General features: G+C 40.3%; 1 protein-coding gene across 1 annotated transcript in view; it reads right to left on the bottom strand.

The window, feature by feature from the left end:
* Positions 1 to 20,768, bottom strand: part of RFX8 (regulatory factor X8) — a 31,845-nt gene extending 11,077 nt beyond the window's left edge. The window contains exons 1-11 of the mRNA XM_005534683.2: positions 20,677 to 20,768; positions 17,321 to 17,444; positions 14,548 to 14,609; positions 12,983 to 13,069; positions 8,592 to 8,642; positions 7,104 to 7,167; positions 5,984 to 6,118; positions 5,827 to 5,904; positions 5,208 to 5,321; positions 4,399 to 4,549; positions 2,944 to 3,002 (exon numbers count right to left, since the gene is read on the bottom strand). Of these exons, the coding sequence (XP_005534740.2) occupies positions 2,944 to 3,002; positions 4,399 to 4,549; positions 5,208 to 5,321; positions 5,827 to 5,904; positions 5,984 to 6,118; positions 7,104 to 7,167; positions 8,592 to 8,642; positions 12,983 to 13,069; positions 14,548 to 14,609; positions 17,321 to 17,444; positions 20,677 to 20,768 (1,017 nt within the window). The remainder of the gene's footprint in view (positions 1 to 2,943; positions 3,003 to 4,398; positions 4,550 to 5,207; positions 5,322 to 5,826; positions 5,905 to 5,983; positions 6,119 to 7,103; positions 7,168 to 8,591; positions 8,643 to 12,982; positions 13,070 to 14,547; positions 14,610 to 17,320; positions 17,445 to 20,676) is intronic.
* Positions 20,769 to 25,611: the final 4,843 nt, after the last annotated feature.

The raw sequence follows: 25,611 nt of genomic DNA, 5'->3' as shown, positions 1-25,611 counted from the left end.
TTGCCTGGGCAATTGGCTTTGCCTGGAGTTATTACAGTTACACTAAATAATGGTATTTTGTCTAAAGCACGGAATGGTGGATCAGGGATGACTTTCCTTCAGTGTTATCTGTCCTTAATTCCTGTTGCAATTTAATTCAAAGGCAAGTTTTCTCAAGTTGCTCAAGCCTTTGAGAGAGTAAAAATAACATAAATATGGCAGTAGTTAAAACAATATTAGTTGGCATTTTATCCCATTTATCCCATTTTATCCCATTTATCTGCTTATGAGTCATTTGTGAATTAATCTGTCTTCATATTTGTCCCAAAAAGTATTACATATATATTGCAAAAAGTTTTCAGATTATTAAAAAAAAAAAAATTATCATAATCTCTTCACTTTTTTAAATTAGTTGCTAATATAACACAATATTCCTTAAGACTCTTGATGAAACGATGAAAACAGTCAAGGAAACTAAATCTGAATTTATTAAATTTTGTTAACAAATATATTTAGTGTTTCATTTCCATACCGAAATCAGTAAGATCTTGAAGCATAATTTGGACTTCAGGCTTTTCTGTGAATAATTCTTGTCCAGTTGGGCTTTTCAGAGGAAAAATATAGTTTGTAAAATTCCAGAAATCTTCAGAATCCATACATGTTTTAACAAATCCCATTCACCAGGTGCTTAAAACGACCCAGCAATGAATGCAGCTGACTATTTCTTTGCAAAAATTACCAATACAGGTATTTTTCATCACTCTGCTAGCTTTTTTGAAATACCAAACTCAATCTGATTCTCACTTAGCAATCTCCTTCATGTAAGTTAATGACAAAGGCATTCTTCTTATTTGACTTGGAGTTTACAGTGACAGAAAAAGAGCCTGTCAAAAGAATACATGACCCAAAGGCTGGCAGCTACCAGGACAGCATCTTCAGTAGATAGCTAATACCCGACTCCATGCCCCAACACTTTAGACTGGTCCTTTTACCCATTGGATTTCACTATACTAAACATGATTCTCTAAAATGACTGAGAGCCAGCCCTCTCAACACTCAAATACAGCTTACCAGAGGCAGGAATCAGCCCCAGAAAATTACATGCATCATATTCACATTATTTTCTCACTGGGAGTTTGCACCTTTTTATGCTCTAATTATTTCTGCATGTCCAAAGAGTAGCAGTTGTCAGCCTGCTTTATCTACACATGGTGGGAATGTTACCTTTTTTCTTTGGAATGCTCACCCTGCCAAAATTGTTCTTACTTTCTCACCAGATGGCGGAATAACCGTGAAGCACTCTACAAGGGATGGTGTGGTTACAGTGTTCAGAGGTTGCAGCTGCACAGTGCCTCTGCAGCACTTCTCATCAGGAGCACTCTTGCCTGCTCTGATCATCAGTCTTTAGTTGAAATTCCAGACGCATTTTAGACAAAAAACTGAGGGGGTTGATTAGAAATACCAAATGACTCCTGTGTGAGAAGATGAGATAAACTTCACCTTCAGAGAGAAATAACTGAGGAAGGATGTGATGGAGGTTTGCAGGAAAAATTGCTTGAAGAAGGGTATAAATTTTAAAATAATGAAGTATTTTTTTCATACAACAAATAATTAAACATTGGAACTCACTGCCCCAAAATTTCAAGTACAGTAAAACTCTTTTACTTTTCTCATGTGTTTTGAAGGGGCTCTAGAGAAGGTACAAACAACATTTACTTGTGAGAGTTATAAGTGTAAATTTGACTCTGATTCTCAGGTCTGTTGTGTTCAATTTGTGTGGGTTAAACAATGTAAAAGGGATGTAAAGCACAGAGGCTTCTTCTAGAGAATTTCTTTCAATTGCTGCAATTCTCTTACCCTAAATCTTGAGGGTAAAATCCAGTTTTGACTCTGCAGCTTTTCCACCACATTAAGAATAGGGGAGAAGACTGAAAGAGCTACAACCAGCCCTGCAACATCATGGCTTGAACACAAGAAGGATGATTTGAAATCTGAGTATGCAAATCAAATGCAAATATCTGGGAACAGGTGACATTCATCATCTTGCTGGATCATGCTCTTCAATGCATAAGACCACCTGTTTCGAAGCATATAAAGCCGAGATTTCCAGCTATTAGTATCTCCAAGGGCTGACGCAGTAAATGGAAACTGTGAGTACTCAGTACTTCATGGAAGTCAATTTTTTGCCTGGGTAGGCACCCTTATGCATGTCTGTGCTCTTTTTTTGTTTTGCTTCTTGTTTTTTGTTGGTTTGGTTTGGTTTTTGTTTGTTTTGGTTTGTTTCTTGGGGTTTTTTTTTTACTTTTTATAGTAAGAGGAGGGTGTGTATAGCTGCTGGTGATGAAGTTTTCCCATAAAGAAAAGCTACATTTAGTGGTCCAAGGAGCTGCAGTTCCTCCCATCCCTCCCTTCCTCCCTCCCTTGCTTTCTCCCTGCATCCCTTCTTCTATCTGAGTAATGATTCAAATCAGTTGGGGAAATCCTGTACATGTTTGAAGGACAGAATATACAACCTGTTCTCTTTTGCTTTCTATTTGTGACCTTCCTTTTTCTGCTATAGAGCAGACCACCTCAAAACCCAAGGATTTGGAAGGATCCAAGGACACCAATGGAAGGAATGCTCCAGCATGTGCTCTCAACTCACTTTGGCATGGATGGGCAAAGATACTGGAAATTGTCACCTGATCCTTCCAACTACTGTGTTCTCCTCTCCATGGAGTACCATCAACTACATCTCAGAGGCTTTCTGAAGAATCCAGAGGGAGGAAAATGTCCCCTCAGCATGCTTAACAGTGTGGGAAGAGATGGGTAAGAGTGTGAGCATGACATGGTTGGTGTACTGCAAAGAACATCCATTCTGCTGCACTTGTTCTACAATGGAGCATTTCAAAAATAGTGCAAACTGCTGGCAGGAATGAGATTCACAGCTTTTTTTTTTTTTTCCCCACAAATTCTGGAACATACCTTGACCATGTTGCAAAGGTCTGTCTGTCTCCTGAGCCTTTTTACAAACTCTTTAGCTTCTGTTAAAGAAGAGGCAGATGTTTCACATCATTAATATTCTACAGTCTAAAATACATTGATGAAGACATCTTTTAAGTTAGAAAGTAGTTCCCTGGGGGAGATTTTGAGGGTAATGGAGGGCACAGAAGGGGCACTGAGCTAGCATTATGGGATGGGCTGGGGACCCTTCCCGTCAAACCTCACAAGGAGAAGCTGCCCAGCTTCTCCACTCTTCCTCCACTGTGAATCTATTAATCCATGATGTACACAAAAAAGTCTTTCAATATTTTCTTACATTTAATATAATGCTGTTTTACTTGTATGGTTTCAGGTGAATGAAAGCAATGTTAAATCTAAACTTGCTGTATTTTGTTTAGATAGTTTACATTCCCACCTTTACTCATCTGTAATTCTGCAGCACTGTTGATAGAAGTTGGTTTCTTTTGTTGTACTTACCTTCTGTTTATGATGTCTTATATGTAATTATGAAAAGCATGGTCTAAGAATATCCTTCCTCAGAATAAAATAAATAACTGTTTCTCAGTTGAAGGAAAACCAAGTGTAAAGTAATTTCTGTAGACAGACAACGATTTTCAAGGGAAAATTTATGTTTCTATGATGTTTGTACAAACCAGAAAGACCAGGATGTATCTATATAGGGTAACAGCTGATTAATCACGTACACTTATTAAAAACACATTGCTATGTTTGCTCTGTCAAGCATGCAAATGTAAGAAATGCCAAAATTAAGTCTGTCTGCAATATTGAGCTTATGAATCCTAATACAAACTTTTGCCTACACAGGAGCCCTGCTTTACCACTGAGAAGTTGGTCTTCACTCAATGAGCAACTGAGCAATATGATGGCTTAGTCAGAATCTTCAGCTTAACAGGTATAAATATATATGTGTGTGTACATATTTACAAACACACACATATACCACAGCTTTGTAGGGGTCAGATTTTTTTCCTATCATCTTCTAATATCAATCATATTTTCCCTATGGGACTATGGCTTTTTTCCTTTTATATTGGACTGCTACAGCCATTAATTAACTTATCAGCATAAAGCCACTCGTAAGAGGAAGAGACACAATAATATCTGAGTGTCAGAGGGCATGCTTCATATTATTGGTCATCTACACAGCTAAACAATCATGGCAAGAGACAGATCTGTAAAAAGATTTAAGTACATTTCAATTTATCATGAATTGGGAATACTTTTGGCTTAAGTTTGTTCTCACATTATGCAATATCATTTATTTTTAGCTGTATCCCAACTAACTCTGGTTATTGCTACTATCACTGTTACATCAGCTAAAAAATTTTAAAAATAATTTAAGACTTTTGTAATACCATCTTCTCTGCAGTTTAACCAAAGATCATTTTTGAAAATATCTCTCTTACTCAAACCTACCATTAGACTTGGATGTTTGGAGCAGTAATGGAAAACCTCCCAAAGGATTAAGCATCCAACACTTAACATTTTCACTGAATGATCTGATTGAGTCTATGTGTTGTGCAGGCACCTCCTCCAGGAAATCAGGAAGTAGGATGTTCTCCAGTTCCTAGAACACAAATTCATGCTGCTGCACTTGACTGGTGTATCACAGATACTTACAGCAGCATGAAATAAAATTATATTGATAATTTAAATGTAAGTGTAAAGAAACCCATTTGTTTCTTCCAGTTAAGCAAGAACTAAGCTACCTTTTTTAGCATAAGGACAAAGACCCTAAGAGTAAATGTTGCTTCCTGAATTAATTTCTAGACAATACTTAATGACCTGCTGGAAATAAGAAGAAAATATTTTTTTTATCAGAAAACTGCATATTTCTATGTGTAAAGTCACTGAGAAATGCAGTAGTGTTCTCAAAGGAAAAGTAAGTCTCATAATCTGGAAAACCATCATCAGTTGAAATTTCAGTCACATAACCGCATGCCAGAACCACAGACCACATTTATAACAGCACACTCCATTGATATTAGGAACTTTCAAATTAATATATAGGAGCAAAATGTAAGCTATACCAAATTCCACTGGCTCCTTTCAAAACCAAAACCCATACTGGGCTGTCTCAGAAGAAGCCAAAAGACAGAGTTAAGGAATAAATGAAAGTCCCATGGTACAGCACAAAAGAAAGAGAGGGTCCTTCTCCTTAGAACTACCAAGAAGACATAAACACATAATAGCATAGTTACAGAAATCAAATCTGTGTGCAGTACCTTGAATAGATACCTATCATAGCTTTTTAACAGCTGGCATACATCTGGCAGGCACATCAGTTCTATTCTTTCAGGCTGCAGAGATGTCCAGAATGACATGATACAATCTTCCACCTGTCACACAAAGCCCTTTATGAATTTTCACTGATTTTACACTTGTGGAATGTAAAGTACAATTCAGTAAGACAATACACAAACACAGAAGCAAAGGAATGACCATGGAGATGGTCTCTTTGCCTCCAGTGTAAGTGGAAGTGTGCTGGGAAAGCTGCAACAAGCTGAACCTCACCAGGCAGTGTCTAAAAGAGGAAAGAAACAAAGAATTGTGCCATGGATATGAGGATGTAATTAAAGATATATATCCATGGCTATGTATTATGCGCTCAGCTCAGACTTATTGATGTTCCAGGAGGGCAGGCCTCAGAATATACATACAAACTCAGATTCTTGGAGCATGTTGTATTAATTCAGAATTTTAAAATAACTTGACTAAATGCTCCTTTTGTCCATAAATCATCATCTACCTTAGCTCAAACCATCAAGTAAATAAGCTACATAGACACAATTTTACCATTACAGTTATTTGCTGTTTTCAGAGTAAATGTTATTAAAGGCATACCTTGTCAAGCTTGGTCTCTCTCACCATTTGTAAAATAACTTGACAATAGTTGTAGTAGTCATTGGCAAGCAGTGCAATCTGTTACCAAAAAGAGGGCACAAAATGATCTCACAGAAAAACAGCTAATGTGTTTTATGGCCACGTACTTTGAACATACCAGCTCATAGGGGTATGTCTCACTCTGTGCTTGCTCTCCAAAGAAGAACTGGTTGAAATCAGGAGAAAGGTAATGAAACGTCTCTTGTTCAGTCTTCAGATAAATGACAGATGGATAATACTGCAAATTCTTACTCTTGATGCACCAGAATTTATTTTGGACAATAAAAAAAAAAAGATTGCAATTATCTTGTCAGTTTGGTTAAAGGTGTTAAGTATTTTCTTGAAATTGTAAGATATGATTTTATAATAAGATGCATTTCTTTAGAGAAATGCTTGTCTCTTTAGAAAATAGAGATGGGTGAAAGAAAGAAGAAGGACTGCCTAAATATTTAAATCCTAAACTGTACATTAATTTATTTTCAAAACTAGTAAATATTAATGCCATACATATCTTCCATATATATTTTCTCTAGCACTACTGTCACTCTTGTAACCCCTGGATAAGGCTCCAGATAGCTGGCTGTGCTGTGGGGATGACAGGACATTCCCATTGGCTGTCCTTGTCACAGCACTCATTACTGCACCTGAGCACTCGGTACAAGTAAGAGACAGACATCCAGCCTCTCATTTTTTCCTCACTTTGGTCCTCATAAGTTTGGTGCTCATGCTTTGCTGGTTGATATCCTACAAGCCTGGTGTCAGGCCACCCCATGACAGCTGAGAGGAGAACTGCCACAGGTTAGTTTTACATCTGCCTTTTCCAGTGGGCAGAGACTGTGCTCTTTTTTCGTAATTATTTCCTAGTATTTAAATACTTCTTGTGACAATAAACTCTGAGCATGTTTAAATGACACTGTCTCAACAGTATTAGGTATCATGGGCCTCAGGCAAGGAAGGTTGCTCCCCACTAACTCCCCTAATGTTCAAAACCTGATCTGTCAGCCACAATTTCTGGTCTCAGTACAGACAAAATTATTTAAGCTGATGTTAAGACAACAAAAATATTTAGCTAATGGGTGAAATAGGAGTAGGGGAAGTAAGCATGTAGTGAGATTACACAGACCAAGATTATTTTAAAGAAGATGAGCTAGCCGTATTTCATCAGTACATATTAGATAGCAGTTATAATTAAACACACAAATAGACATTTTGTTATGTCTAATGTATCTGAAACTCACTGTTCCTTTTTTTTGTCTATTCTTCTTGTAATCAGCTGCATTTTCAGAACTCCAGGAACTTCTACTGTGATAAAATATATAACAGAAAAAAACCCAAACAAACATTCAAAAGCTCACTGATTTATTCTGTATTTAGTAAGAAAATAGTTCAAACTGGATAGACTACACTAGGTTGGAGAATTGTGTTTGAGAAACATATCCCACTTTCTGTCATTTGGTAATCCCAAGATTTTCGAATTAATCTGGGACCAACTTCTGAATTTTAAGATGAAACTGAAACATTCATTTTAATGACAATTGACCATTTAACAGTGTAATGTCTTTGAACTTCTTGCATCAGAACCATGGGTTTGTATTTGTAGCTGCCGTTTGTTTGGAATGGTAATAACTATTACAAATATCAAAATAACAAAAACATTATAATCCCTTTGCTTAGGTTTCACAGTTATTACATTTTCTACATCACACATAAGTTTAGATGGCATTTTGTTTCTGACTGCTTCCCATTTACTTTACAAGCTGGCTGGCCATGGTGTTCCATGCAGTCAGAATCTGCCTGGACCTGCAAAGGCTTGACCACTGGCTTGTTGCTGAAAGTAGGCACAACAGGCTCTTTCTTGCTGTTCTTTCTCCTGGCTCTCTCCCTACCTGTTTTGTTGAGGCTAATGGGAGCAGAGGCAGAGGCAATGTTGCTAGTAAAAGGGACATACTGCAAAAATTGGATGTCTCCAGTCAAGCCTCCATCTGCTGCTGACACTTGCTCACTGACTATGAAGGCATTTCAAACTCAAGAGTCCTGTTGGACTTGGCTGTTTAGAAGGGTGATGGGCTATCTGATCAGATCCTGGCTACTGCTGTGTACCCTGTACAAGCTAGGGTACCACCCTACATCCTGAAGGGACAGAGGACAAATGTAAAAATATATCTATCTGCCTGTAAACTCCAGCCACTGAAAATGCTTCCTCTCTACTCTATGCCATCCACAGGACTGGCCCTTGCCACTTTTCCCTCTGCTCTACTCTGTGCCATGAAGGCTGTGCTCCAGCAAAAAAAACAATTTGGCTGCCCAAGACAGGGCATAGCATTCACTCTGAGTGTGTCTGGTAGTGCTGGTGACTCTTTTCCCCCAAACATTTTAGAAGTGGTGACTGGACAAAGCAAACACATATAAGCAGAGATGTTTCATAACACTCCTTTCAAATAGATCCTTCCTAAAGCCTGTGAAATAAAGTTAATATTTTTCAGCTCCTGCTCTCCCTGAGAAGGAGGCCAGCTGTATCTTCTGCTGCTGCTACTATGGCAACACGTATCAGCAGCGCTCGCCTCCAGTGCGTTGGCTCCCTCGGCAGCCTGGCTCCCCACTCCCCTGACACAGGAGAGACAAGGAGTCCCCTGCACCCCAGCCAGTGATGCTTAATTGCAAGTACCTAGGGAACACTAAAACAGTTCTATGTGCTCCCACTGTTAGCAAAGGGGGCTGGGACTCACCTGGTGCTTGGCTGCACATCAGAGATGCTCACTTCCCCCGGAGAGCAGTTCCTGGGTAAACACAGAACACACAAAGAGGAGGTGGGTGGGAGAAAGGGAAGATGGGTGACAAAAAATCACAAGGAATTTCACCGTCTCTCTTGCAGAGTTTGGGTGATGCTATGGGATGGGAGCTAAAGCTAAAATGGGAACTACAACAATGGGGATGAAATAAAGAATAACAGAGACACGAATGGGAAGGACAAAAGAAAACTGAAAGGAGGGAAGGTGGTGAATGTGCATGGAGTTGACTGCCAGATTACACAGAGATTAGAAAAATTATTTTGCTAGAGGAAAATTTATTTTTTTTTAATGAAAAAATAATAGGTTTGCTTCACTAGCCAGTCAGGAGCCTGAACCTTGCTTATTACTAGAATAAAAAAAGCAACTCTTATGGAACCAAAATTCAGTGATATTTCTTAAACACTGCTGAGCCAGACCAGGTACCATTTTAGGGACAGCTTGTCCTCAAAGCCCCCATTCCGAGAGGGAACACATTCTATTGTAATACAAATCAGTAAATGTCTGTAATACATGTGGAGACCTCATTGACTACAGTTGCATACATTTACAACATTTTCATAGCACCATCATCAGACCTGTGGTTCACATATCTTCAAAGAACTGAAGATTTTTAAATGAACAAATTCACAGGTGCTGTGTACGACCATCCTCATCACTCCTTGTGTGAATGTGTTCCAACCCTGACACATCCAAGGTCCCACCAACTATCAAAATACAAACGCCTCCTTTGTATTAAAAGGCAAACCATTATAATCTTACTGCTATTTCTGTGACACCAACAAGCACAGCTCCAAAACTAGGCTTCAGAAGCCTAGTTCCTCACTACCAGCACCACATCAGTTGCTGGCTATCATGGTCAAGAAATATCCTTTTCAGTAATTAGAAATAGTGGTGCATGGTTTTGAAACCATTCTTTTCTTTACCACTCCACAGGCTGGATGGATGCTGTGGTCTCTCAGCTGGGCTCAGGGATCCACTTTCCTCTCTGGTAGGTGTGACAGAAAAAGCATCTGCATGTTGGATTTTATTCAGGCATAGGAGGGCGCAGTAGTTATTTAGGACACCTTCACTACTAAAACAGATACCCCTGGCCTCTGCCTGAGGGAAATGGCAACAAGACAGAGAAGTTATCCTGTTAGAAGGATCTGGACAACAAACTAGACTGCACTGAAATGGTGCATTAAAAATCTTCACTCTGATTTGGAAATTTCCACACAAATACACTTCCAGAAATTGAGATTATCGGTCAAATACCCTGCTGTGTTTATACATCTGATTACTTATATGAGAACACAATTTCTTCTTGCAGGTAAAAAAGTCTTCAAGTTTTAATTACTTTTTCAAAATTTCAATTTTTTAAGTAAAAATCTAGACCTTTCCATTGCTGTTTTTTTAATTAGATAATGAAAAATTAACGTCAATTTCAAAAAGTACTGAACCCTACTGATAGGACAGTAAAGATGAGTTATTTCCTTCATGACTTAATTGCAAAAGATTTACAAAATTCCACACAAATGGAAACTCACTCACTTACTTGGTTGAAGCAGATGCTTTTTTAGTATGTGACCTAATTATTTCTTTCAGAGTTGTGCTATTCCTCCTTCTCTGGCTATGCTTTGTGATTTTCTACTGCTTTCTCTCTGTTTTCTCCTGCTGTGTTATATGAGATACCAAGAAGTAATTGTGACACCCATCTGCCCAGGTGTTGTGGGCCTGTGTGTTCGCCTGGGACAGGGACATGTAGCTGCATTTAGAGTGGAAGCTGCTCTCATTTCAAATGTCTGGCTTCACTCAACATCTTAGTGTCTTCTCAAAATTGTCATCAATGAAGGAAGCATCAGACAAGATAATTTTGTAGTTAAGGGACTTTTCTACTGCAGCTAGAAAGATGACCTTTGTCTGAATAAGATCTTCATATTCTGATTTTTTTTTCATTTTTTAAAATTTTTAATTTTTTTTCATTTTTCTTCATTTTTTGATTTTTCTGAAAAGTTATAGAATCATAGAATCATAGAATCATAGAATGGTTTGGTTTGTAAGGGACCCTCAAGGGTTATCCAGTCTAACTCCACTACCATGGACAGGGACACCGTCCACTACAGCAGGTTGCTCAGATCCCTATCCAACCTGTCATTGAACAATTCCAAGGATGAGGATCCACAGCCTCTCTGGGAAACCTGTTCCAGTGCCTCACCACCTTTACTGTACAAAATTTCTTCCTAATATCCAATCAAAGCCTACCCTCTTTCAGTACAAAGTCTTTCCCCAGCTCTCCTGTTGGCTCCCTTTAGGTACTGCAAGGTGTTCGTAAGGTCTCTAGCAGCCTTCTCCTCTCCAGGCTGAAGAATGCCAACTCTCTCACCCTTTTCTCAGTAGGACAGCTGTTTAAGAACCAATATCAAGGTCAGTAGGTGGCTGGTTGATGTCAGTCCTTTCCCTGGAAGGCACATCCTATTCCTTGGCTTGGCCAAATTAAATAGAGTTTATTAATACGGAGTAGGTGTCGTGGCAGGCACCTCTGCAGCAGGTGGAGAAGGAGGAGGAGCCCTGCAGCAACCAGGGCAGCAGCTGTCCTATAGTTAAGCATGACCTACAGGGTGTTCCAGCCCATAGAGGAGCTGGCTCATTTCCATGAGGAGGGCCAAAGACAGAAGCTATGCTGGCATATGTGGTGTGTCTGTCTCCCAGCAAGGGCTAAAGTCCTTCTTTCTGCATCTGCCCCCAAACTCAGCTAACATTGCTTCTTTGGTTCCTCCTACTTTATAATTTTATTTTTCCTCATGTTTCTACACAGGGAGGAAAAAAGAGCAACAATTTAAATAATTCTGTTCTCTCTCAGCTCTCATATGACCAGAATCATCAGCTTTCCTTTTAAGCCCATCAAGATTGCTATTTTTAAGTGATGCTGCAGGAAAACACCTCTCTTTCCCTGAAAAGGAAAGACCAGCAGAAACTTAGCCAGAGATCTGCAATATCCCTTGAACAGCAGACAAGACCTTTCCTCATTGTGAATGTCAAACCTTGGGCCTGTTCTGGTTATACTGGGTACACAGGAAGTTAAGGATATCACTTCAGTAAGTGTTACATGGGAAACCAGCCTCAAATTTCCTATGAATAATTTGTTTAGTCTCACAACAACAGACTACCAGTCGATCATCTACAGAACCTGATCCTCTGTCTTGTCTCAACATTCACCCTTGTCGCTCTATGGACTTCTGCAACATTACCTGCCATAAAACCTGTGAAGAAAGGCAACAAACCTATGGGTGTAATTTTTCTCTGTTCTTCCAAAGCATGCACTCAAAATTAAGTATCATATAAAATATCACTGAAACAGTTCCAGTATCACCAGATATCTGGGTCCTTATAGGCTGACTTGTATGCCCCTAGCATTCATGCTACAGAATAATGGTGTATGTCCATGTTAAAGAATGGAAACCTAATTACAGAATTTACCAATATACACACTAAAGTAATGTACAAGGCTGTAAGAGAAAGAGGATACAAGCCTGGTCTTCAAAGCCCAAGGCATAGACTGCACCTAATTTTTTTGTTCAGTGTAAAGGAGTGGAAAACTGTTGCAGAATGGCAGCATTTCTTTTTTTCTTTTTCTTTTTTTTTTTTTTTTTTTTTTTTCCCCTGGGAAAAACTTCAAGCCTGTGGCTTGTTTATCTGAGCCATGAGCTCAGCCATGAGAATTCTTCTGCCCACAACATGCTCCTGTCTACCCTTTAACCTACCATAGTCTTACATTCATATTAGGCTTTTAGACTTTTAAGTTTTGCAATCCTTTTTTACTTGTCTTACACATTTTCTTGTTGATGTTTTCTTACAAGAGGTGATTTTAAAATCTGATATTTTAAAACCAAGTGAACAAAGTATTTTTGAAGTACTGTTTCAAGCAGTAAAAACCCCAGATAGCATGATTGCGTGAAGGATTCTTCAAAACAGCACAGTCATTTATAATTTAATACATTTCTTCAGTCTACTGTTTAATGAGGAAGGTGATAGAAGCCATTTCAATACATTTTTTTTGAGCTCCCATTTAAAGTCTCAACATATTAAGCTTCTCTTTTAGATTCAGCATGAGTTCCTGCTCTTAAGATCTACATGGCTAAAATGTCCAATTTAAGGAAGTCTAATTAGGCAGTGTCTGTTTCCAAAATGCAGCTTGTCTATTAGGGTATAGCACCTAATGGCACAGCACTTTCATAGTGTTTATAATGAGAAGAAAAATATCATGCTACTGTCAGTGTTCAATAGATGATTTACAGATTCTCATGGATGTCATGGGACATTTTTTGCTTAAAACATTTTTAAAAACAAACCTGAGATAATTTTGTTCATATAGAAGACAGCAAAAACGTGCATAAAAGGAAGACTCCTTCTTGATAGCTATTCCATCATAATGATATCTAGAAAATAAAAGAAAGATGAACTGTATGATTTTCAACAAGCCAGCAAATAATTAATAATCCTCTTTTGAAAGCAGATGATCATTCTATTTAACCAAGAAAAGAAAAACTGAATTTGTTTTTTAAATTCTGTTGAATGTTTATTTTCCCAAACAGAAAATAATTACACAAACCTTTTACAAACTCCTTTTAAAAATTTTTGTCCTGCAATGATACCCTCTTTTAAATGAAATGAAACTTAAGCCAGTGAGGGAGTGCCTCAGATTTGTACAGGACAGTTAGTGAAGTTAGGAACCAAACTCTTAGCAGACAGAGATCCCCATATGCCCATGGAAGCCAAAGAACTTAGTGCAGCTGTTCCTCATCCATTTACAGCAGCTCAGTGACTGGATGGCCCGTCGGTGTCGTGGCAAGCTAAAACTCAACAGGACTACCAGACCTTCTCTAGGATTTATCTGAGCTCAGGGAGCAGCAGAGCCACCATCTCTGCTACCAAGGTGCTACCAGCTGGCTCCTCCCAGGCTGGGCCAGCAGGAGCCAGGGAGCAGTGCCTTGGTTTGGGGCCACCTGCAGCCAGGAGCAGGTAACCTTCTGCTGATAGCAAGGGAGAGCATGGAGGCTACCAAACACCATCCCAAATCCTGTCTGCTGTGAGGAGGAGCCTAGGAGTGTCTGAGGTGAGGCATTCCCAAAATAAAGGGTCTCCTGGCACAAGCTGATAGCCAGTCCAGACTAGTGGAAACAAGTCACAGATCAAGTAAGGGTGTGTTCTCAAACCCCATACTTGACAGCTACACAAAATGCTTGTAAAATTATTCAGTCCCAATGACCTTAAAACATCACTTTTCCTAGTCTGGATGTTCAGCGTGCAAGTATAACTTTGGAAATGAAAAAACATCAAACTCTCTGTGCTCGCAAAGAGAGGGAAGGGAAAAGAAAGGACGTTTAGGAGGAGGACTTGAAGTTGTCTGGTTTAAATGGTTTGAAACTGTACAGCACTTCCACTGACCATCAGTATATGCAGGGTCACTCCATGGAGGTGTGCAAGGACAAAAAGCACAATACAGACATGAATCATAGCTGCCACCCCTGTGCATCCCAGAGCCAGTCTTTCCTGGCCTAGAGATGCAGTGTCTGAGGAGCTCTCAGTAAGGCTGTGATGGCTGGCAGATGCTTCATGCAAACCATGCTATTAATGGCCAATACTAATTGGAGCACTAAGGTCTTTTAAAAAGCAGTCCAATCTGGAATTCATGCCTTACAAAAGCACATCTGATGTGGCAGTTTTCATGGAATTAACTCTATTTTAATGTCCTTGGTTACACTATGAATTACTCTGGGTCTTGTGTTGTGTTATAGACTTGCAACCAACAGTTCATCTGTCATATTACAGTGCTGGGGCTGAAAAGTCAGCCACATTAAAATTTTATTAAATAGTTATAATTAACATTTTCAAAGAAAGGACACAAACCCAATACCTGATGCTCCCTGCTGTGGTCCGCTTTCTTGTCACCAGGCCTGGGAAAACTAACTGAATAAGCTGTACAAACAAACAGAAAATTAGAGAAACTTTGCAAATTCATTCTAAGATGCAAAAATGTATCTGGCATACTTTTTTGTCTTTAATCACTTTGTTTGCTTTTCATCATTTCCAGGCTAATACCTGTTCCTACATACCTCTCAAATGGTAAATGTTGAACTAAACTCAATCAGGCATTTGCAGAGCCAAGGCTAAGTAATTTAAGGGATTACCTCTCTCAGATAGGATTTTTTTTTATAGTTTGCACTGGAAAACAGTGCTCACACCAAGAGACCCTGTGCAGCCAGGGCAGGATGAATTAGCTGGGGGAACTTGAAGGTGTCCTTATGGTCCCATACTCTGCCAGACTTTGAAGCCTTATTCACTTAAGAAGGACTTACACAAGGGGCTTCACCTACCCACTTACTTTTGGAAGGTGTACTGACAGGATAGGGCCAGACTTACCTGTTGTAAAAAGACCTCAATCATCAAGCTGCAAAGCAACCTTTTGACCACTGTGGTGGTGTGAACTGAGGTCATGCAGCATCTGTCAAGGCTGGGTTCTACAGAGTAATTAGATACTGTCAGGGTAATAATCCACTTCACTATGATTATTCTGCATGAGCTGTCCTGTCAAGACAGAGACTAACTCAGGACACCTGCGTCCAGGACTAACCCAGGACACTCTAATATTCCCAATATAGCAGGAACAGAGGATTTACTCCCTGTTAGCAAGGACTGAGGAGAGTCTCCACTCGGCAGCATGAAGCTTGGATGTTGCATAGTGTGGTGTTGGTCCAAAGGCCTGATAAAGGACTCATCAACATGCACCTCTAGTTTTTATGATGGACCTGTTTACTGCATGTTTCTGCATGCACCCATCCCAGCTGCTCCCCTTCTCAAATTGATATCTTAGCATAATCCCATTCTCCTAAAAGGACAGCCTATGAAACTGGGGCTTTTGTGGCACAAGACATATCCTTCCTCCTGCTGCCATTTCTTAGAGACAGTGATGTACTTGGGCAGCCGGATAGGGCAGATGAGATTAGGAGTGTCTTCAATCACCATAGTTTGATCCACATGGGGCTGGACTGCAAAAGCCCTTGCAGTCCACACACATGGAGCACAGTCAGGTTACTGTGCTTGGTAAATTATTAATAGCTCAGCCCATTATAGGCTGTGGTAACTGGTTACACATGCACTCAGGTTAAACCAGGACTGCTGCAGCTCCTGCTCTCCCCAGCTTCTTGCTACAAGGTCCATTCTCTTGCTGCAGGACAGACCATTTCAAGGCACTGGGGAGCTGCACCCCAGCTTGCTGCTTTGGGATGTGTTAACCTGCACTACAATGCACTGGGTCAGTCGAGGCTGTGAGCAAATAGTTGCAAGCACCAGCCCACAGCAGCTCTGGCTCGCCAGCTCTTCCATGTGACCAGAATCACTCTTCATCTGTGCCTGTCCCAGTTTAAAAGTAAAACCCATTGAGATAAACCATACAAAGGCTTAGCTTACAGGTGGTAACTCAGCCGTGATGGAGCACTGGAAGGATACAGGCAGGATGGGATTAATCTCATCTACATGGCTACAAGGCAGAGAAGTTGTTGCAGACTACATAGTCAATGGGAAAAAACAAAAGGACATTCTGAGTCCCCTCTCATCTGAGCTGTCTGAGGTGACTCATATAGTGTGAGGAAACATGTGTGACTACTTATTTCTCTCCAGTGGCTACCTAGAGATTTTTAAGGTGACAAGCTTCATGGCCATTGTCTATGTTCAGGCAAATCCTACCCACGGTCTTAGCTGATGAGTGATGATCCATTAAGCTGTGTTAATAAATCACACCGGATCACTCAAATATTAATTTCCAGCAAAAGTGATTTGACTTATCCAGGAAAAAAAATTACATTCAGCTGAATTGAGATAAATGATTCCTAGAATGGGGTTAGCCACACAAATGAAATTGACCTCAGGTACAACTTGTACCTAAATTATTTTTGGATTTGCATTAAAACAATGCTTGGTAGCTCTTATTGTGGGAATTAATAGAAAGTTAGCCAGAAAAAATAGGAAGTTCTGTAGTCTGAGTAAGAAGTCTTGAACAAGAAATACCCACATGGCTTTCTATCTTCCTTAATTTGTTAAAAAAAAAAAAAAGTAAATAGCTATGGGTGTTGATTGCAATTGGGATTTCTAAGTGTTAATAGTTCATGGGTTGTATCAACCTCTATGTAATAGAAAAGTGGAACTATTAGAAGGAGATTCATCTGCATTTGTTTTGCTTGGATGACTCTGTAACAACATTTTAGGGTATGTTTGGAGCAAAATCTCCTCAAGTATACTGAAAAGGAAAAGTATAAAATTATGTAACAACTGAAGGTATCTTTTAAAGACAGAAGAATCATTTCTTTGGAATGAGTCGTACAACTTTCTGCTGTTAAAAAAAGAAAACTGTAAAACTTTCTAAAATACTGGCAAATCTTTGCTAGTGTATTATAAACCAGTTCCTTGAAGAAAATAAACTCCATCCAAAACAATACTCTTTCATCTGGTACAAATGCATTTATATGAAGGCTTAACAGAAATACATTAGAAAATGCACAAGCATAATTCATTGCATGTTCATTCTTCTCTGTTATTTAATGTCTTTTGATATGCAGTGTGTATAGCTGATGATCAGGCTTTCTATTTAGGCATCCCTACTTCTTATCTTATATATCCTATCTACTCTGTACCTTTCCAAAGGTGGATGGATGTACTTGAATCTTGAAATCTGGGTTGCAGGTTTCAATATACAGCTCATATAGTAGCCGACAGGGTACTGTGCATCCTCCACACAAATAGAAATTATCAGCTAGCCTTTAAAACAAAAATCAATTGGTTTATTTCAGAGTTAGAAGAAAGAATTGTTGGATTTTTTAAGTTCATCAGATTTGCAGCAAACTCTGTAATAGTCACTCTGATTTTATAGAAGCATAGACTCAAAAAGAGCTACTTCCTTTGTGTTAATCTGTATCCTGGGAAACAATATACTTTTTCATATAAATACATATATGTGTACTCTCTGTTTATTTTTAACTTTCAAAGCCCTATTTTCCTTGTGTTCAACATATAAGAGAGGTGATGTGAGATTCTGCTAAGCAATTAACTAATTCTCATGTTTTTTTAATTAAAATAATACATCTTAGTAATACTATTTTAACATTAACAACAACACAGTATTAGAACTTCTAATTTGCAAAATGTTGTTATATCAAAGGATCTAACTTTGGTCTTCTAAATAGAAAGGTATCCACTACACCAAAAATAGTAATAGAGGATTTTTTCCACCTAAAATGTGCAATATGGCATTTTGGGACAGAGCGCATGAACTATAAAGGACCACATTCCGTTTTCATATAATCTCACTGATTTTAGGAAAGTTTAATAGGAGAACAAAATTTTAATTTACAGTAAGTATATAACAGAACTACCAGGACTGAAAAAGGCTTAGATAAGGTGAATAAGGTGAGGAAAATGTAAACTTGGTTACTTAATAGCATAAGATATTACCTTCACCAGGAAGAATATGATCTTTAGTTATAAAATAATAGCAAAGGTTTTGATGTCAGAAGATAACAGGCTACAGTACAAATATATGAGCAAAGCTGAAGCAAAGGAGCAGAGAGATTAATTTTCAAAGCATGACACACTGCCCCTATCACGGTGGTTTCTTGCTCTGACTGTTTCCGTTCTACCATATTATTTATGCATATTTAATTAATTTATCAGCTGAATGCCAGTGCAGCACAGTGCCAGTTACTCACTGTGTCTTTCATGACAATTGAGTTGGTTGGGTAAGCAGACTTTTCACATTCATCAAGTGTGATAAGTCAGCTGGATTTTAAATCAGCATCCTCTGTTTTAGCACCCTGATTTCAGGCAACCCAGTTGTTTATCTTGGTTGCTTTGGCAGTTTACAGTGGATAAAGTCCACAGCAAATTGGCTTGATAGAACAGACTGAGCAAGAATATAGTCTCTGTGCAGCTTGATGACATTTACCTCATCTGTTATTTGTGCCTCCTCCGCTTTTTCCATTGAAGAATATTATCTGCTTCCCCCAGCTTTCCTCCTCCCTAGCAAAAGACCCCCAAATGCCTTACTTATATCTCCTTGAAGACCATCTCCTCACTCAACAACCCAAGAGGCTGTGCTGGGCTCCCTGCCAGCTCCTTACCACCTCCAGCCCCACCATCCAACAGCAAAGCCTTCATGGCTAGACCTGAGCTGGAACCTGCACCCAAAGATAGGGGATCTGCCGCTCTAATGGGGTATTTCCCATCATCAGGCTCAAAGGTAAATGAAATTTATTCTACATAAGAGTCCTGATGAGCTCTGCCTCCCAGCAGGCAGAAATGCTTGTTCTTCTACAGTATCTGAAAACCCTTCACAATTGAGCAGTCTCAGAGGAGATTAATCTTAAGTTCAAATTCATCCTTAATATAACACCACAGGAGTCATTGGAAGTGCATCAGAAATTAATTCATCCTCCAGTAGCTGGTTTCTGCTGATAGTTTTTCCTCAGCATTTAACTACTTAATGAAAAATTATTTAGGAATCCCATTTTGTGAATTTTTTGTCTATTAAGCTGCCACTCTTTTTCAAATAGTTAGTCAAACACCTTCTTAGTGCTGACACATAAGACAAAAATATTTCTATCAGGAAAACAATCCACACAGAAAAGAGCACAGCACTCATCTTCTTGCTTATTAAGCCCCAAGGTTTTCAAAACCTCAGTTTTTATGGCATGCTTCAACATAAAACTGTGAATAAAGACCAAAAAAAAATCAAAAGGAAAGTGTGGTTAAGGGAGAAAGGTAGAGGTTAAAGAAAAAGCACAGGGGGAAATATGTCCTCCATTTATCTACTGTGTATCCACACACCATGTAGGGTTGTTTTATCCAATTCATTTTAGGAGCCCAAATAGACTCCAAGTGCTTAGGGTTTGCCACCTATTCTATGTGAACACTCAGCAGCCAGGCCATTATACAGATTGAAAAGCCTGCTGTTAAACCATTTTTGGACTAAAATCTGGTTTGCTATTGGAAATGCTATTGGAAAATGAAGCTGAACATTTAAAATTTTTCAAAATATTAAAATAAGGTTGTTATGATGAAAAAAATCATTAGTTCATCTTTTCAAGGATTGCTTATGATTCAGTTTTATGCTGTGTCTCAGACATGTTGGATGAATGACCTCACATGAACCTCTTCCTTCAGTCCTTTTAAAATGGGAGCAGTGGTATCAGTGAAAACACAGACTAACTCCCACTGCTCAGATATAACTGACGGGGAGTAAAATTATTTAAGATTACTTGCTGACGAGTTGAAAGTTTGTATGTGTTGTTACTATTTCACAAAAGCTTCATCATTATTTACTAGCAGGACTCATCTGTGCTTGGGGAGACAAGTAAAGTAACCCTGGTTTCTCTTTGGCTGTCACATGGCAGATGATGCTCTTCTCAAAGCCCAAGAAAACAATGGTGACAACCTTCTCGCACTACACAAAGTGTCTCGTTAAGGAGTTCGACCTCCAGCTCAAGAAAAAATAACCTTGGAGAATGTCAAACGCCCGGCATCACCCCGAGTGCCAGTGTGGCACCTGCTCGCAGCCACTCGTGTGCTGTAAGAGCCCGCCAGGCACGAGTGGCCGAGCCAGGGAGATCCTCGACAGCTGCCCTGCAGCATCACACCAAGTGGATGGCTACCAGGGGCCAGACCCCAGCCCGTGGGCGGCCTGAGACCAAATCCCGTTTCCCCCATGTCAAACCCCCTACATATCGCTAAGACTCGTTGCCGGAGACGGCCTTTCAGGAAAATTTCCCCGCTTTCTTGGTACCGTTTATGCATCACCATGATGATGGGGCCTTCGCAGCAAACCACACTCTTGCCCTGCGAAACCGCGAGAAGAGTTAAAAGCGGGACTCCTACACCCCCTGTGGCAGGGCAGATCCTGCGAGCCCCCCGGCAAAGGAGCGACAGCTGCGGCACCTCCGCGCTCCATCCTCAGCCGCGGCCCGTCCCCGGCGGCGGGCGAGGGGGCAGCACGCACCATTGGAGGACGGGGAGGTAGGTGAGGGAGGTGGGGCCGAAATAAGCCATCTCGGCCAGCTCCAGCTCGGGCTGCTGCTCCGTGTCATCCATTGGGACGGGGATGGTGGGGCCGGGGCCGGGGCCGGTGTGTGCCGAGGCCGGCGGGTAACGGACAGCGGGTAACGCCCGTCCCGCGCAGCCCCGCGCCCGTCCCGCGCCCGTCCCGCGCAGCCCCGCGCCCGTCCCGCGCAGCCCCGCGCCCGTCCCGCGCAGCCCCGCGCAGCCCCGCGCTCCTCGGCGCTTCCCGCAGGGGCTTCTGCGCCCCGCGGAGATCGCGGCGGAGCCGGGGCCCCGAAGGGGAGGCGCCACGCGGTATTGCTGGCACCAACTGCTCTGCCGCCAGATGGGGTTTGGTTTTTATGTTTTTTGTTTGGTTGGTTTTGTTTTGTTTTCGGGTTTTTTTTTTGTTTGTTTTTTGTTTTTTGTTAGGTTGGTGTTTTGTTTAGTTTTTTGTTTGTTTTGGGTTTTGGTTGTTTTTTGTTTTGTTTTGGGGTTTTTGTTTGTTTTGTTTGTTTTGTTTGTTTGTTTTGGAGGGGTTTTCTTTGTGTGTTTTAATTTATTTATTTGGTGGGGTTTTTTTGTGGTTTTTTTTGGTAAGACCTGCAGGCTAGAAAAGGAATTCTGCCCAACTTGGAAAGCCGATCGTGCAGTGGTGCTTCTGAATATCATGCAGTGGCAGGAGAAGAGGGGATAGCTTCAAACTAAGCCTAGATTATGCATTAATAATTCTGTAAAACTCTGAAAAAATTCTGTACTGTGAGGGTGGTGAGGCACTGGCCCAGGCTGCCCAGAGAAGCTGTGGATTCTTCGTTCCAGGAAGTGTTCAAGGCCAGGTTAAATGGGGCTTTGAGCAGCCTGGTCTGGTGGAAGGTGTCACTGCCCATGGCAGGGGGGGTTGGAACTTGGTGATCTTTACAGTCCCTTCCAATCAGGCCATTCTATGATTCCATGATTCTGTGATCACAAGTGCCATCTTAGAAGGTTTTGCACATCTTTAAAGCCTTACTTTCAGAGTTTTCAACAGGAATGCTGTGAACTCCCATAATTGTTTAATTTCTCTTTGATACAGATAAATGAAAGGTCTGTCTGCTCTGCTGAAACCCTGTAAGCACTTTTCCATCACAAGTATCCATTATGCAAAATTAGCTTTGCTGCCATGTGACTGACAAACTTAAATTATGTATGGCTGGAGCATCTAAAAGCTTACTAGTTCATGGCTTTGGGTTACATCAGAGCTCAGCTTCTCAGAAACTCCCACAGCTCCCTTCTGTTAATTAGCTTCCTGAAATCCCCATGTATGACACAGACTGGCTTGCTTCCTTCGTTATGACCACAGACGAAAGCCAACACGTTGGTAGGAAGCAGGGGTAGGGAGCACGACACCAGGAATAGGAATTTAAGGTGACAGGTTACTGGTTTTCTGGTCCCTTGATGTACCTTGTTTTTGAGGAGCAGTGCACACAGATGTCAGGTTATGGTTCGGGTTGCTTTGAATCTGTGAAGCCTCATGCTGTGTTGAGAAGCACATAGGAAGATGTTCACTCAAGGGCCCCTGAACCAAAGCCTTGAAAATGCTGTCTGCCAAAAACACAGGTTAGTATATGTATTGTAACCAGTAGTCTGCCATCAATAATTATACTTAATGGCTGACTGTGGAAGCTTCCCTCAGTAGCTGTATTTTGGTCTTGATTTTGTATGTCTGCAGTCTACTGACCTCTTCTGTGGGACATTTAACTTAGCAAATACTCCTGAAAATACTGTAGAGTGAAAGCTTTCTCAGGTTGAAGTAGCTGTTGTAAGAACTAACAACAGTGAAATTGCAGCAGCTGTAAGACTTGTGTGGTGCTGCCATGTAAGAATTCCTGGAGCTTCTGCAGCAGGTCAGGCAGTAGATGCTGCCTGGGATGCTCACTGCCTGTCCCTCCACCCCATGCACCTAAGAAGAGGAAACCTCATCTCCAGTTTCCAGCAACTGGCTTGCTTATGTGTTTGCATGTGCTTCTGAGTCCTGGTCATAGTTCTCAACATACATGACCAATAACTGACTTTTTGGGGCTATCTGAAGCTCTACACAGTGAAATTCCTTAGGCTCAAAGACACCCAAGCAGGAAAAATCCCAAAAAACATTTGCAACTTAGCTAAAACTGAAGAATGGTAAATAGAATATTACTGTGGTAACAGACTAAAGTAAGGGAGATTACACAGATCAGAAAGTCCTTGGATAACACCTACTGCTCAGGAATGTTTTGATGAAAAGAAGCAATTGCTGCACAGAAAAACCTGTCCAGTTACTGTCCATGGCTTGAGAGATACCAGTCAGGACACAGCATTTTTCCTGCCCAGTTTGCAGATAATGAGATAGACAGATTTGTGTGCTGTTCAGGTCTTGACACACTTCTATTTGATTAGGGCTTTCCCATTTTTTTTTCAAAAATTACTCTTTACCTTTCAGATAATTCTAACACTTGCTTTTATGTTGTTGATGGTGGTGGTGGGGAGTGAGTGGGAGAGAAGGGAGATTCTGACTTTAAATGCTAGGCTGTTAATAGAATCTGGTTGAAAATTGTACTAAATCAGTTTCTTCAGTTTACACCAGTCAGACAGGACTGGTGGATAAAGATTAGGTCAAGCTGTAGTAAGTCTTTATTCTTGCATAAGCTGAAAGCTGCAAAGCTCTTTATTGCTGTCATGGACATACTCCTTGCATAAAATTACAGAGTATATAATGAGCATGCACTTTGACTGAAAAAAGAATTGGTATAAAATTAGGAATATGGTTGAACAGATTAAAAGGTGTATGAAAAAAGCTTCCTTCCTCTGGCTTTCACCCATAACTAGGACAAATTTAAACCAAACTTTGAGGTAATAGACATCTCCAAAACATCGTAAGGAGTGTCTTTAGCACAAAATTGTTCAGATTACTGGCTGCCCTCAGCCCCCTCATCCTACATTCAAGAGAAGATTTGGATACCTTGGGAGATTTGGATGCCTTGTAAGGTAAACAGATTATGTAAGAGATCTTGCTGGTGACAGCTGTCTTGTAAAGGCAAGTGCTAACATCTCTCAGATATTTACAGTTTTAAAAATAAGTGCTTTATAAGATATTTTAATACTTAAGCAAAAGTATGTATGAAATAATCATTAAAGCAAGTGAATCTAGTACAGCTTCCACCTCTACCAGCAGCAATGAACAGATGTGACTACAGTATATTGCATGTTTCCCGTGGAGTTGCAAAGGCCTGAAGAGTATTTATTGCATTCATTCTCATCTAAGAAGGAATGGGTAAAAGAGCTTGAAAAGGAAAATCAAAAATACCAATCCTTCCCTCACACCCACCAAACCAAGGTCCTGGAGCAACGTATCATTAACTTTTCCGTATGAAAAGTTAAAAGAATTGGGCCACTGTTGCTGTAAGAGTCCCACTGGCCAAAGGCAAATATCCCAGTTTGAGAAATGTGTCAGTACATTTTACTGTTTTGGCATTTGTTTGTTTGTTTGTTTGTTTGTTTATCCCTACTAGTTGGCCCCAGGGACAAAATTACATCTGTGCTAAGGTTTACTCATTTTCCCTTCATTTGATATCTGCATTATGCCAATGATCAGGCATTACCTAAATCTGATCAGTTTAATATGAGCAGAGATTGTCAGTCATAGCTCTCTTTCAAACTTTAGTTTGAAATAGATCACTTGAAATAATTAAACAAATACAAAATTTATTTCTGGTTTTGTCATGACATTTGAAGCAACAGCAAAAACAAAACAGGATTGCAACCACCTTCTCCTTAAGTATAATGCTTTAACATTATGAAATGCTGTGTCCTTTATAAGCCACTTACTTGGACATGAATGCACATGAGGAAGAGGAAGGATCCTCTCCTAAGTGCCTATGGCATGTGAACTCTTTCGTGTATGAAAATCCAATTCAGCAGAGCATGTCAGCATGTTTGTGAGACTGCTTCATTTCAGCAAAGCATTTAAGAATGTGCTTAAATTTAAATATGTACTTAGCTGAATCGTTGTGCTGAGTGGGGATTGATGGCTGAATTGAGGCATTAAACATTAATGAGTGAGCTGGGAACACAAAATAATATGTAAATTGGGATGTGTCCTGTCATGACTAGAATAAACTGATTCAAACAATGCAATCATTGCGTGACTGAGATCTCTTGAAAGATGTGAAGCCATTAGAAATACTTAAGACCTGGTGACTTGAGATGGGACACAATCACTGACAATCACTCAGTCCTTCACTCATCTCAAATCACCTGGTTTTGGAGTGTCTGGGTGAAAATCTCTTCAACACGGGAACTGAAACACTTAACTGTCTGTTGGCACATGGTTAATTCCAGATGCTGCCCAGGGCAGTGTCATCTACTGATCTTCTTTTAACTAGGATGAAGGATGAATTCTCTGACTGCTTTTGGTCCAGCCACAACTGGTAGCAGGGTCTGTCTGAGCAGCTCTGTCTCTCTCTTGTCTGGAGAGACTCTGGTGTGAACACTTCCCACTGGGCCCTGCTGGTCACCCTTCGTGCTCCTGTGTAGGGCAGTGCCTCTAGGAAGGTGACTGTGGAGCTGAGGATTGTGGTTTCCACCGTGTGCTGACACTTGCTCATTATATTTCGTGCTCTTTGGACCAGCTTAGGGCAGACAAACAGTTTATACAGTGACTCATGAAGACGGAGATAGGGATAAAAGCCTATCTGTCCAGAAGAGGCTGAGGTAATGCTTGCAGGAGAAAGCAACTGCTTCATTTCTGCTTGGCAGAAGACGTTGTGCTTGCTCCTCCAAGTAGAAATAGCATTTTGTGATGCTTCCCGGATACATTCTTTTTGTGGTTTTGTTTTGTTTTCTACATTTTGGATGCATACTGCAGTTAACTTTCTGTTTAATA

The sequence above is a fragment of the Pseudopodoces humilis genome, chromosome 2, assembly GCF_049639895.1.
Source record: "Pseudopodoces humilis isolate 2021_Gansu_Grassland_sample_001 chromosome 2, ASM4963989v1, whole genome shotgun sequence".
NCBI lineage: Eukaryota > Metazoa > Chordata > Aves > Passeriformes > Paridae > Pseudopodoces > Pseudopodoces humilis.
This window is presented reverse-complemented; position numbering and strand designations above follow the sequence as displayed.